Source organism: Macaca mulatta, chromosome 13, assembly GCF_049350105.2.
Source record: "Macaca mulatta isolate MMU2019108-1 chromosome 13, T2T-MMU8v2.0, whole genome shotgun sequence".
Classification (NCBI taxonomy): domain Eukaryota; kingdom Metazoa; phylum Chordata; class Mammalia; order Primates; family Cercopithecidae; genus Macaca; species Macaca mulatta.
The window spans coordinates 23,064,613-23,077,513 of record NC_133418.1 but is presented as its reverse complement, the minus strand read 5'-3'; the positions used below and the strand labels follow the sequence as shown (position 1 = coordinate 23,077,513).

Sequence of the window (12,901 nt, the reverse complement as noted above, 5' to 3'; positions counted from 1 at the left end):
GAAAAAGGTATGTGAATGGTGAGGTGCTCTAAAAGGAAAAGACTAGAGGAAGCAGGGAAAACCAAGGCTATTCGACCATAAAGAAAGGAGCCAAACAGCGGAGCCCTGTTACATACTGAATTTCTCACCCCCAACATCATCACTATCCAGCAACGAAGGCCCGTTTGTCCCCAGCTAAGCCCCAGTCCCAGGCTTACCCACTGCGATGGCTTTATTCAACTACTCTTGCTAATTTCAGTATACTCTTTATTTTATATCAGTTTTAGCTTTATTATTATATAAATATACAAAATTTATTTAACTTTGAGATCACACATTACAATTAGGACAAAAATGATTTAACACAAGAATTATTTTTGTTTACAAGGTCTTAATGCTAAAAAGGTTCTATTACACACAATGAGGTATACTGGCAACGTATAAAGATTATGGATGATATCATCCCAAAAGGAAATAAAGCAAAACAGAAACAGAGATCAGCTCCATGCTAGTCATGCCATCGTGGGTAAGACACAGGAGTTCTGAAGCATCTTCCTACCCACCCCTAGGAGAAAGCTCAGTGTTTGGTCTTTGAGTCTTAAAGTCACTCATGCGGTTGTCTTGTGGCCTACACGGCATCAGCCTGAGAGGAGAGCCTTACACCACCCAGCTCTCCTGCTTCTGAGCCCACATCCTATTCTTCAGTTGCTATGAAGTAATTGCTTCTTCTTCTTTATAAAATGAGATGATAACAACAGCCTTGCTCCCATCTCAGCACCAGTGTGAAAATGACACTAAGAAAATGTAGACGAAAACACACTGGGAACCGGAAACTTTAAGACAAAGACGAGCTTGCCACCTCTAGGCTGAGTTCAGTTATTTTATATTTAATTCAAAGGCAGTGTTGTATGACTTCCCAAGTTCTGAAGTCAGGATGATGGGCTGGTCTCTCGTGGAAGAGGCAATGAACCAGTTTGGGAAGGCCACGGACTCAAGGGTGGAGGTCCTACCGGTCTTGACACGGTAGAAAAGGAAGGGTTTCACAGGCTCGGGCTGGCCATACAAATCCATGATCTTCTGCTCCTGAAATGTGAGAACAAGTACCCATGAGGAGAAACAAAAGCTGTTTGAGATATTCAAGGTTATTCATAATAATTCAATAGGTGTTCCAATGTTCCAGAAAATGTTATCCATCTGTTAGAGCAGGCCTGGAGAAACACACATTTTGAAGGAGCAGCAGGGTAAACATACATGAAATTTTACCTTCCAGGCCCCCACCCTCAAATCTAGAGATGGTGTAGGAAGTTTACAAGGGAGAGTTTAATGAACAAGCAGCCACACTTGAACAGCAAGTGAGAACTCTTCTCACACAAGAGGCTGAGGGGACCCTTAGGAAAAGGAAGAAACTGGAAATTACCTCCCTTACCAATACCACAACAGTGAGAGCCACTACCCTGCAAGAACCACTGGTATGACAAAGGACAGCCAGGTTAGGGTATGAATTTCTGACTAATTGCCAAATACATGAGAAAGATAAATATCAATGATAAAGACACAAGAGGGTCTAAGAAATCAAAGGATTTGTATCAAACAAAGAAAGTAAATAGAGCAATCAGAAAATGCCTTCTGTATTGTATATGGAACTATATTCTATATGTCTGTATATTTGTATGTATGTGCATTGTATATTTAGGCAAAATAAGTATTTCTAAGTAAATTGCATGTGTTCAAGATCTCAAGAAAGACACAGAAATTATCTGTAATTCAGCTACATTCCACTCTGAGTGGGAAGTTCTTCTCCCATAGGGAGAATAGTAATTCTCCCAATTAATGGCTCATAAATTGAGCCATTAATTTACTCAATTAATGGCTTCCAGTTAATCTGATTCTTTGAGTGACCAGAAACCTAGGAGTCATTCTTGACATGTCTTTTTTTTTTCCCCGTCCCCTAACATCTAATCCAGGAGCAAGGCCTGTGGACTCTATTTCCAAAATACCAAAATATTTCCTGAATAGAGTCACTTCTTGCACTCCACATACAACGTTAACCCCAATCCCAGCCATCATTCTCTCACCTGGACAGTTAGGGTGACCTTTTAAATGTTCTCCTTGAACCTACTCCGTTCTCTAATAATCATTCTCCACAAGGCAGGTAAGTGAACTTTAAACTGAAGTGAATAAATAAGGTTATGATACCCTTTTGCATGATTTTCTATTGTTATTACAGTGAAACTCCTCAGCAAAGCCCACAGGGTCTACGCCACCCAGCTCCTGCCTACCTGCTGCCCTGCCCTCTTACCACTCTCCTGCATGCTCATTCTGCCCCCACAACACCTGTCTTCTTCTTTGCCTTCCAAGACACCAAGCTGTTCCCAGCCAGGGTCCTGGCACTTACTCTCCCTGCACCTCACACCAGCCCCTCATCTTCCCATGACTGGCTTCTCCCCAATACCTGGGTCTCCTCCTTGGGGAGAGCTTCATTGGACATTCCATCCCAGCCAAAATCGGTTTGGAATCCCCCACTCCCACTCATTGCGATCACATTCCTGCATTATTTTCTTCACTAGCACCAACTGCTATCTAAACTTAGCATATTTATTTATCAATCCCAGAATGATTGTTAGACTTGTTCATCACTGTATTCCTCAACGCAGAGGAAAGCCCCCAGCATTCTACTCAACAGAGATTTGCTGTTTAATAAATGGAAGAATGCTTTCTCCTTTGAAACTCCCATACCTCCTCCATCATCACCTTCAACTTCCTACCCACTGAGAAAACTGAAGTAATTAGAAGAAGACTTGTACAAACCACCCCATAACATGGGCTCCCGGCACGTGGCACCCACATCTGCACCTCCCCGCTTTAGGAGTACTGGGTGAAAGGTCCCATCTGCACTTGCAACTTAAGGACATCCCTCTAGCCGTTCTCCCTGCTCTCTTGTGCTCCATTAATTTTGCTTGCTCTTCTTAGTCATTTCCATCAGCATATATGATGTCATTTCTACCATCTTAAACAAATTAACTGCTTTGCTTACCCACCACCACCGCCAGTTCCCCTTTGCAGAAGACTTCTTGCAATTGCTGTCTATATCTGCTGTCTCTGATTTCTTTCTTGTAATTTCTCTCTTTAAACTTACTCCATCCAGGCTTGTGCCCCCACTACAGCACCAACACTGCTCTTGCCAAGGTTCCCAAAGACCTACACATTGCCAAACGCAATGGTCAATTCTTAGTCCCCATCTGAGAACAAAGGCACAACATAAGGGTGACTTAGCTGATAGGACAAAGTAGAAAATGTCCTTCTCAGTCCTGACCTTATTGATCACACTCACAGTCCTGTTTCCTCCACTTAAAATACTACCAGAATCTGACTCACTTCTCCCCACCTCTGCTGCTATGTCCTGGCCCATCAAATCATACCTAGATCACCTCATAGTCTCCCGAAGGACTTTCACCTTTTCCCGCCACAGTCTAAGATCAATAAGCATCCAGAGAGATCCTTTATAGACCTAAGCCCCTTCACACCATTCCTCTGTTCAAAACATTCTGGTATTTCCCATTTCACTCAGATTGCAAGGCTGAGTCCTTGAAAAGGACAAGCCTTTCATGTCTGCCTTTGTCTCTCTGGACTCATTCCTCAGTTCACGCCTGCACACCTGTCCTCACTGGTCCTGGGACGTGCCCTTACTAGACAGCTGCTGACTAACTTCTCTAGCTCTTTCTACTCCCTGCTAACATCTCACCTAGGCAATGATGCCTATTGCACTATTCACCACTGCATCCTGACCCTGCCTGTGTTCCTGGTACTGCTGGTCTATCTATCCTGCTTTAACCATTTTTATTTTTCTAGGAGAGGTAAAGACCTCTAACATAGCACAAATTTAGCTACTATTACATTTATTGCTTGCCATTTCTCTCCTTTCACTAGAATCCAAGCCCCATGTGGTCAGGGTTCTTTGCATTCTGTGCACAGCTGTATCTCAAGCATCTACGCAGTGCTGGAGGCCAGGAAGTGCCTGTTCATGTGCTTAATTGAATTGGCTTGAGTTGAATCAAATTGAATTAAACTGAAGTTTGTGGAACAAGGACAAACAGTCATTAAAAAAAATAGAAGAAGAACAAACCAGAGAGCTTGGGAATGAAACAGTAAAGATTGAAATTTCAGGAAAGGCTATAAAAGGATGATTTCCAGAAGGGACAACACTGAAAATGTAACCATGAGCTGGCAGAGCAAAGCAAGAAATTCTTCCAGATGCAACACCAAAATTTTAAAAAGCAATGAAGGGATAGAAAGTATAAAAAATTAGATGAGATATCGTGAGATACTGAAGTGAGATCCATAACTTTCAATGATGGATGAATAGGAATTCCAAAAGGAAAATAAGGGTGAGAATATACTCGAAGAAATGATGGCCAAGAATATATCAAAGGTTAAGAAAGACGGAGCAGTGTGAAGAAAAGGCGAGAACGGCCCCCAGACTGACCAAAACCCGCACACCGCTGCATCCCGCACCCAGTTCCTACATCCCCTCAGGGTCACTGCCACCATGCCCAAGAGAAAGGCTGAAGGGGATGCTAAAGGAGGTAAGCCAAGGTGAAGGATGAACCACAGAGAGGATCCGCAAAGTTGTCTGCTAAACCTGCTCCTCCAAATCCAGAGCCCAAGCCTAAAAATGCCCCTGCAAAGAAGGGAGAGAAGGTACCCAAAGGGAAAAAGGGAAAAGCTGATGCTGGCAAGGAGGGGAATAACCCTGCAGAAAATGGAGACGCCAAAACAGGGCAGGCACAGAAAGCTGAAGCTGCTGCAGATGCCAAGCGTAGTGTGTGCATTTTGGATAACTGTGTACTTCTGGTGACTGTACAGTTTGAAATACTATTTTTTATCAAGTTTTATAGAAATGCAGCTTTTTGTTTTACTTTTTTTTAAGCTATGCTGTTAGCACACAGAACACTTCATTGTAGTTTTGGGGGGAAGGGGCATATGTCACTAATAGAATGTCTCCAAAGCTGGATCGATGTGGGGAAGACGCTTTTCCCTTCTAGTTTTGAGAGAGTTCCTCTTGGCTCCCAGGAGGAGGGATTCCCTGACTTTGACACACACGGCCACCTTGGCACAAAAGCCTTGTGGTATAGAAAACAAATTCGTTTTTATGTCCTCTTCTCCCTTTCCATCTTTCAGCATAGATTTAACTCCCTTAAGCCCAGACATCTGTTAGGACCTGACCCTCAATCATTGGTTACCAGTGTGTCAGGCACTCTGGACTTTCCAGTGATGCCGCTGAGATGGCACCTGTCAAAAGAGCAGTGGTTCTGTTTCTAGATTGTGGATCTTCAGATAAAGGCAACCATTTTCATTTCACTTCCTGAAAGTCAGGGTTGGCTCATGAAAAGTTGTTAAACAACATGCTAAATGTGAAATGTCAACCCTCACTCTAAACGTTCCCTGTTCAGAGCATCAGATGAAGACTTCATCGAGTTTTATAGTGGCTTTCTGATTTTTGGTAGTCCATTGAAGACGGGAGTTTGAAGGTTACTGTATACTGTTAATGACTGTCTGCCCATATCCTGCCTGAAATACTATGATTGTTTATGGAAAGTATATTTAATAAAGCTAGATACAGTTTGGCTTGAAAAAAAAAAAAGGCAAGACGAGGACCTCAACTACTGACAGCCAGGATATAAAGAAAAGTGTATTGCATGCACATAACTTAAAAGAGGCTGGGAATAAATATGCTTAGGAAAATGAGACTATTTCTTTTTTAATACTAAAATTAGGTATTCAACCAAACACTTCTAAAAGAAAAGGCTTTTTAAATATTTTCTTAGTTACTCACTTTTAGCTGCAACGTGGGCTGTCCTCCAACCTCCTCACAACACAAACACATTTCTGGATTCCGGATTCCCAAATAAATGGGATCCCCTCTGCTTTGGTCAAGAGCCTCTGGATACTTGCATGTGATAACAGCGACAGTGACTGTAAAGATAAGAGGAGAGATGGTATCAGTTTTCTTTTGAAGTCAGAAAAGATTATTTGATTTAGCAAGGCAGTATCCTCAAGTGGATCTGGAAGAGAGCCGAAGAGTGTAATCCCAACTAGACCCACCAAATGGCCAACCTCCATATTCATTCTTCTTTCATTCATTCATTCATACCATGTGCCAATCAGTGCCCTAGTAAATAAGCAAACACAGAGAGCTAAGCAGACAGCAGAGTATGCTCTTGAGATTCTCACACCTCTGCTTGAGCACGTGGAGATAGGGAGCTCCTACACCAAGTAGCCCCTCTGATTCTTGGAGAGCTCTGTCCTTTTTGCAAGTTTTTCCCAATGTGATGCTGAAACCTGGCTTTCTGTGGTATTCACCCATTTAGTCATTTTAGGACACTTTGAAGTCATGAGAACAAGCTACTCCTCTTCCATAAGACAGGGCTTCAGATGACTGAAAGCAGCTTTCCTATTCCCTAAGAGGCTCCTCCACCATCTCTGGCTTCTTCATCTTAGTGGAACACAAAGTTCTCCCTGACTTCTCTTCCCTATTAGGTGTGAAATTCTCCCCATTCTAGGTAGGCCCCATTGTAAAGTCACACTTTTACAAAAGGCTGGTGCCAGCTTCCCAGTCACAGCAGAGCAAACAGTGGGGCAGACACAGGGTGACCACTCACCTGGGGTCACACTGTCACTTCGTGGAACTGCCACAAGGATCTGACCCTGAAGGGTCCACACTTGCTGATTCAAATCATTAATAGTCCCAGTAATAGGTGTACGCACTGATTTTGGGATAGAGAAAAAAATGAAGAAGTATTATAATCAAGGCTGCTTTACTAGACCCAGGAGAAAAGTATCTAACCCAGGCCATTATGTAAGGAAGGTGTGGAGTTTTCATCCCCAAACTGGCAACACTCACATCACCCACCAGCCCAGCCTTTCTTTCTAGTGAAGTTGTGAGCTCTGGTGAGGAAGGCAAGGGCTACCAAGGGAAGTCACTGGGTTAAGAGGGCAAACTATCAAGACAGAGGGCAATGGGCCATCTCACAGAACCTGTGTGCCAAGGCCCAGCTACCCTCTTTTGTGCCTATTCTGTGCTTGGTCCGATGCTGGGGACTGGAGCTGGAGCAGTGACTAAGCAATAGCTCCCACCCTCCAGAAGCCCAGGGTCCAGTGGTAGGTGAGCAGCACCAGGTGGGAAGGGCAGTGCATAGAGAGGAGAGAGAAGGCTGGGGCTTCCACAGGAGATAGCGTGAGTGCAGAGGGTCTAAGCCCCCAGAGCCCCATCCCAACAGCACATGATTCACTTGACTGATAGACGACCCTTCCTCCACCAGCAGGGTTTCCTGGAGTGCCTCTCATGGTGTGGTTGTCTCAGCACCTGTGAAGGCAGACATAGGAGAGATGAACCTCTGCTATGGAGATGTTTCCAAGACCTTCCAGGACACTAGCTCCTCAGGCCCTCATTCTAGACAGGGAGCTGGGAGACCTAGCCTGACATGAAGCTCTGGTCAGAAGTTCTGAGCCACATCTGGGACAAAACTTGAAGGAAGCATCAGCAAAGGGAGGGCAGGTAGAATTTTCCTCCACCTGGAGATCCAGAGAGTATGATAGTGTCTCCCCTAGGAGTTTGAAGGTCAGGCATATAATTTGACTTTGAATAACCCACAGACACCTGATGCCCATGCCTCCTCTTCTCTGAAGCCTCCACCCCTTCTTCGGCATTGTTTTTGCCTAGGAGCAGGGGAGGGTCCCATGCCAGGGCCAATCTGCCAGGATCCCAGCAACTCCCCAGTGACAAGCAGCCCCACACAGGACAAGCGCACAGAGCCAGCCTGATGTGACCCTTCCCTTCGTTAAGCCCCAAAGCACAGACGAGAGGAAAGACTCCAGAGGGCTGGAGAAGAGGCTTTCCAGCTATTGACTATACCTGGCAAGAAAGGGCCTTTATCTACAGTCCAGGGGACCGAAACGTGGCTCCAGCAGCTTCCAAGGGCAGTGATGGGCTCTAACAGAGCCTGGATCATTTATCTGGATGAGCAGAGAGGGAGGCCCCAGCTTCCTGGGTGGGACATGAGAAACGTATGACATGAAAGAAAACCAGCTCCTCCTACCAGAAGATCCTGTGAGGCTCGGAGGAAGAAATCACAGAATTAGCACAAGTATGACCCATCCGGGCTCCCTGAGAAATAAGTGTTGAGCCAACCCACACAAAATCAACCACAAGGAAATGAGGTTGATGACAGATCCTAGGTTTCTCATAAAGAGGAAACCAAGGGACTTCCCTGGAGTTCAGCTCTCCTTTCATGTCATTCTGGAGCTAGAACTGGAAATGCCAGGCACTCTCATGTCAGGGATTCCATCTCCTGGGACCGGGAGCCTTGCCCTCTGCAGTCAGGCTAAAGGCATCCTGTAAGAGCCAAATTAGCCACACGTCTCAGGCAAGGTCCCTATGGCATTTCTCAACTACCCCACCTAAGGCCACACCTGAATGGAGAGCCAGGCAGTAGAGCTCCCCTACCTAACACTCTTTCAGCTCCATCCACATGGGGAGCCACAGGGACTATGTAGACTGGTCTTTTAACTGAGGCAGTCCTGGTCTCAGGCACCCTCAAAATGCAGTGGACTCCAGAACTGCCTAAGGAAGTAAAGAGGTGGGCAGTGATTTCTCCCAAATCTGTGCCCCAGATGCCAACTTATCCCCCACCCTCTGCCCTATTAATGCAGGACATTTCTAGGTTCCTGATCAGTGGTAATTGTTATTTTTATATCTTGTTTATATACCCCATCCTATTTTCTGTAGCCAAGCCTAAACATTGACTGAGATACAAGTTAACTACTAGAGTGAAGTGAGTTTTAGGAGACAGACCTGAAGCACTAACAGCTTCAGGTTTACCCATCTGTAAGGAAGAAAAGCACAAAGAATGAGACAGAACTTCCAGATAAGCTCATCCATGAGCCCCTCTTCCCAGCCCTGCGAACAGTCTCCTGACTCAATATCTCTTACTTTTCACCCTCATCTCCTTTTTGGCCTTGGTAGAACACGATCCTTTCCTGCCATAGCCCCAATTCTATCCCTTATGGCTTCCAGTGTTTCTGTGACCCCAGGAGAGAGCATGGTAATGTCAAGTGCACTTATGTTTGAAGTCAACCTGAGCCAATGCCACGTCACTTGAGTCTCCTCTGCCCTGTTAAAGATCCCCTCCATTACACATCAGTCAACATATTTCCTTTCTTGGGATGTTCATCACAAAACAGCATCCAAAATCCCCATCATTTGACACCCCAAATCCCTTAAGCCTGAGTTTCCAATTGGGATCCCTCTGAAAGCAGAATCCATGCTAGGAATTGCAAACAAAGGGAATTGAATAAAAGGAACTAGAAACACATGTGTTGGAAGGCCAAAGAAGATTAAGGGATTGATGTGGTATCCTGGATAGTAACAACTACAGGAAGGAAACAAAAGGGAACAAAAGAACCTAGGGTCTCAAAGGAGGGCTTTTACGGGACTTATCTCCAGATATGAGTTGGGGGTGACGGGTTCTCTGCCTAACTGATGCTCAGACCTGAGGAAGGGGTCTAGGTTAAATGCCTAGAGTTTAAAACTCCTAGACAAAGAACCAAATGACAGAGAACCCTTAGCCTTCTTTGCCCCAAATCACACAAAGTGCAAAATCCATGAAAAAAAAAAAAAAAAAAGATGATAAATTGAATGTCACCCAAATTTTAGAAATTTGGACAAAACACATCATGAAATGAACTTTAAAAGACAGACTACCCAAGATAAGATATCTGCAACACATCTAACAAATAATTAATATCCATAGTTTGTAAATAATTCTTACTAAGCAGCAGGAAAAGTGCAAATGATTTCATAGGAAAATGAGCAATCGATGTAAAAAGTATTTCACTGAGTAGAAAATATAAATGTCCAATAAATATAAGTAATTACAGTAAACCACACTGGTAATTAGCAAGATGCAAATCAAAGTAATACTGAGATTCAGTTTCCACCCATCAGGAAGGCACAAATTAAAAAGATGGTAAGCCATAGTGTGAGAAAATAGATTCACTCACCACATGAATGTCTGTGTGAATCACCGCAGACTTTTTGGAAAGCAATTTTGTAGGGGTTATTAAAAATATTAATGTGTTTAACCTTGACCTCATATGTATACTTGTAAGAGTCTATCAATTTAAGTTATTTTCAGCTTCAAAACTTGAAAAATCCTATTCAAAGTGGCTAAAAAAATAAAAATATTTACTAGGTTACATAATTGGAAGTCCAGAATTATTAATTATCAGAGTTGCTGACCTGATAATTCTATGAGGTGAGCAAGGACCAGCATTTTTAAAAATTCTCTCTGGCCTCAAATTTAATTCATAACTTAAGGCCAGGTTTCTCCAAGATCATAAGAGGGCTGCCCGTGTCAGTCAGAACTGTGTGCTCAGTCATTCACATCTTGTAGAAAAAAGGAATGGCTCCCCGACATCTATCAAAGTCTTTCTAGTCTGTTTGGACCAACTTGGGAGCCATGCTGTGTCAATTGGGGTCCTAACAAAAAACAGATGACACGTTCAAATGTGGTAATTGGAGGTAGATGTAATGAAGGAGTTATTTATAAAGATATGGGTAGAGTACAGGGAAATCCCAAGGCATAGTACAGAACCTCAGGCTACTAAAAGTGGGGTATATCTCTGGCCATCCCTAGGTCTGAAAGGACAAGAGGAGGTTATTAGAACCCAGAGAGAGAGAGAACTTTGTGAACAAGGCTACCTAATAGGAGCTGTGACCTTCTCAAGAAAAATAGCCTGCAGTGACCCCATAGGAAAGGAACCAGGGAATACAGCCATGCATGGCTTAATGACGTTTCATAGTGCAAACATCATAGAGTGAATTTACGCAAATCTAGGTGGCACAGCCTACTTCACACCTAGGCTATATTGTACAGTCTATTGCTCCTGTACAAACCTGTGCAGCATGATACTATACTGAATACTTTAGGCAAATGTAACAGAATAGTAATGATTTGTGTATTTAAACATATCTAAACATAGAAAGAATATAGTAAAAATATGGCGTTACAATCTTATGGAGCCACCATCACCTGTGCAGACTGAAATGTCATGACATAGCACCTAACTGTAAATACCCTGACCTCATTTTCTTCCTAATATATAAATAATGTATAACGTTTTGTGATCCTAGATGTTTTAAAATGGAGTCACCTGTGACAAGTGACTCAGCCTGCAGTGAAATTGCTGACCCCTCAAAGTGATAAACGTATGCATCTGAGGGGATAATGTTCTATATACCTGCGGTGGTCAGGCACTCCCAAGACTGGACAAGAAAGCAAAGCCAGGCCGGGCGCGGTGGCTCAAGCCTGTAATCCCAGCACTTTGGGAGGCCGAGACGGGCGGATCACAAGGTCAGGAGATCGAGACCATCCTGGCTAACACGGTGAAACCCCGTCTCTACTAAAAAATACAAAAAACTAGCCGGGCGAGGTGGCGGGCGCCTGTAGTCCCAGCTACTCGGGAGGCTGAGCCAGGAGAATGGCGTAAACCCGGGAGGCGGAGCTTGCAGTGAGCTGAGATCCGGCCACTGCACTCCAGCCTGGGCGACACAGCTAGACTCCGTCTCAAAAAAAAAAAGAAAAAAGAAAGCAAAGCCAAAAGCTGCTGAGATCATGACTACGGACACTCCTGCACAGGGCCATAAAAACGACAAAGAAACTGGCCATGGCGAGATGCCTGTAGAAGCTCTGCTCATGAGAACTCAGTCCTCTTTTCTATCTGGCATCGCCACCAGGAGCCCTACCAGGAAAAGAGCAACGACAACCACCTCTCTCTGACACCCTGCAAAATATATTTGCATGATTGCTAGCATATGAAAGCCTTGCAATAAGCCATGAATTTGTAAGCAACTAATTGGCCACTGAGTCACTGTGAAACCTCATTCCCTCACCCCCACTCCCATTCGAGTTAGCACAAGTATGCCGATTTGAACCTGACATGACACTTCCCATTCTCCACGTTCCTTTCACTACTCCCGCTTGGCCAAACTCAGAAGCCAAGGGCAACCAGAAGCCAGAAGGCAAGGAAGCCCACACAGATGCAGGTCAGCTTCCTGGGCAGACAGCCAGGAGAGAAGCATGGAGACTGGATTTGGAAAGGTAACTGGAAATTATCCAGCATAGTCCATGCCTCTTGCCCTTCAGGTCCATATTCTTCTTTCTGGGGTAAGACATTTGTGTTCCCTCTCACAGGTGAAATCCTGAATCATCACATTAGGTCAATGTAATCATACTCCTATCTGAAACTTTTAAAAGCCACTCCCAGTGTTACTCATGTAAGGTGGTTAGAGAAAAAGGCAGGGATAGGGAGGAAACAGTTAAATAGAACATCAAGACTCCTTGATTTCTATAGTTACTCACCAAAGCCAAGTTTGGTAATCACAGCTGCCTTGTTCTACCACCCATCCCATGTTCCCCTCACCCTCTGCCAGCACCTCTGCTGGATGCTGTTCTTCACTTTACAGTTGAGTCAAGCCTCCATTTCTGTGCAATCCAGGTCCTCAGTGCTCTTCTTTATTGGGTGCTTCAATTTTCCATTGACTGAAACTACCAGACATAAAAGAAGCAAGAGATTCCCTGGAGTAACAAGACATGCTCCGGGGGAACTCCTGGGCTCCAGACATCGTCCTATTTACCTCTATTGAGTAGCAGCAATCCAATTTCCCCCTGAGCAATTAGGATCAATCAGCCCAGCCAGTAATGTGATCCCTTTCTGCCCTTCTATATAAAATCAAACACTGCATGCTCTCATTTATAAATGGGAGCTAAACAATGGGTACATTATGGACATAAAGATGAAAATAACAGACACTGACAATTCCACAGTGGAGTGGGGTGGGAGAAGGGCAAAAACTGAAAAATCA

The 12,901-nt window shown here is 44.2% G+C and overlaps 1 protein-coding gene across 2 annotated transcripts; it reads right to left on the bottom strand.

Moving 5' to 3' along the window:
• Nucleotides 1–237: 237 nt before the first annotated feature.
• Nucleotides 238–10,527, bottom strand: IL36G (interleukin 36 gamma). Of its 2 annotated transcripts, none has more exons than XM_077959016.1 (5): nucleotides 7,892–10,527; nucleotides 7,260–7,342; nucleotides 6,639–6,743; nucleotides 5,813–5,952; nucleotides 238–1,062 (listed from the first exon to the last, which is right to left on the bottom strand). In XM_077959016.1, the coding sequence occupies exons 2-5, from the start codon at nucleotides 7,321–7,323 to the stop codon at nucleotides 856–858; spliced, it is 516 nt and encodes a 171-aa protein (XP_077815142.1). In that variant the 5' UTR covers nucleotides 7,324–7,342; nucleotides 7,892–10,527; the 3' UTR covers nucleotides 238–855. The 2 variants fall into 2 exon arrangements, with proteins under 2 accessions (XP_077815142.1, XP_001090647.1); XM_001090647.5 differs by having other exon boundaries at nucleotides 7,269–7,342.
• Nucleotides 10,528–12,901: the final 2,374 nt, after the last annotated feature.